This window comes from Penaeus monodon, chromosome 21 (genome assembly GCF_015228065.2).
Source record: "Penaeus monodon isolate SGIC_2016 chromosome 21, NSTDA_Pmon_1, whole genome shotgun sequence".
NCBI lineage: Eukaryota > Metazoa > Arthropoda > Malacostraca > Decapoda > Penaeidae > Penaeus > Penaeus monodon.
In genome coordinates, this window is record NC_051406.1 from 36,771,618 (window position 1) to 36,771,921 (window position 304).

At 34.2% G+C, this 304-nt stretch overlaps 1 protein-coding gene across 1 annotated transcript in view; it reads right to left on the reverse strand.

Annotated features, from left to right (window-relative positions):
- The window catches only part of LOC119586660 (protocadherin Fat 1-like), a 14,684-nt gene that overhangs the window by 1,176 nt on the left and 13,204 nt on the right, over positions 1 to 304 (reverse strand). Inside the window, exon 13 of the mRNA XM_037935399.1 lies at positions 6 to 49. Within this exon, the coding sequence (XP_037791327.1) occupies positions 6 to 49 (44 nt within the window). The remainder of the gene's footprint in view (positions 1 to 5; positions 50 to 304) is intronic.

Below are 304 nucleotides of genomic sequence, written 5' to 3' on the forward strand. Positions count from 1 at the left end.
TTGACGTCGGTGACCGTCACTATGATGTTGCAAGAATCACTGATCTTTACTGCAATGAAGAAATTAAAAATGTCACTCGTCTGGTCTTTGTGTGTGTGTTTTTATTTTATGTTTTATCGTGTTTTATGATGTTTTGGTCAACATTCAATGCGGATACCTTTTGTTTTGTTAGTAAACACTATCATATTAAGCACATCGAGACAACGTAAGAAGAATAAATCAATAGAAATGTATATAAATGAATAATCTTGCTCTTGCAGATGACTGAAACACAAATATACACATCCATGCACGGACGCAAGCA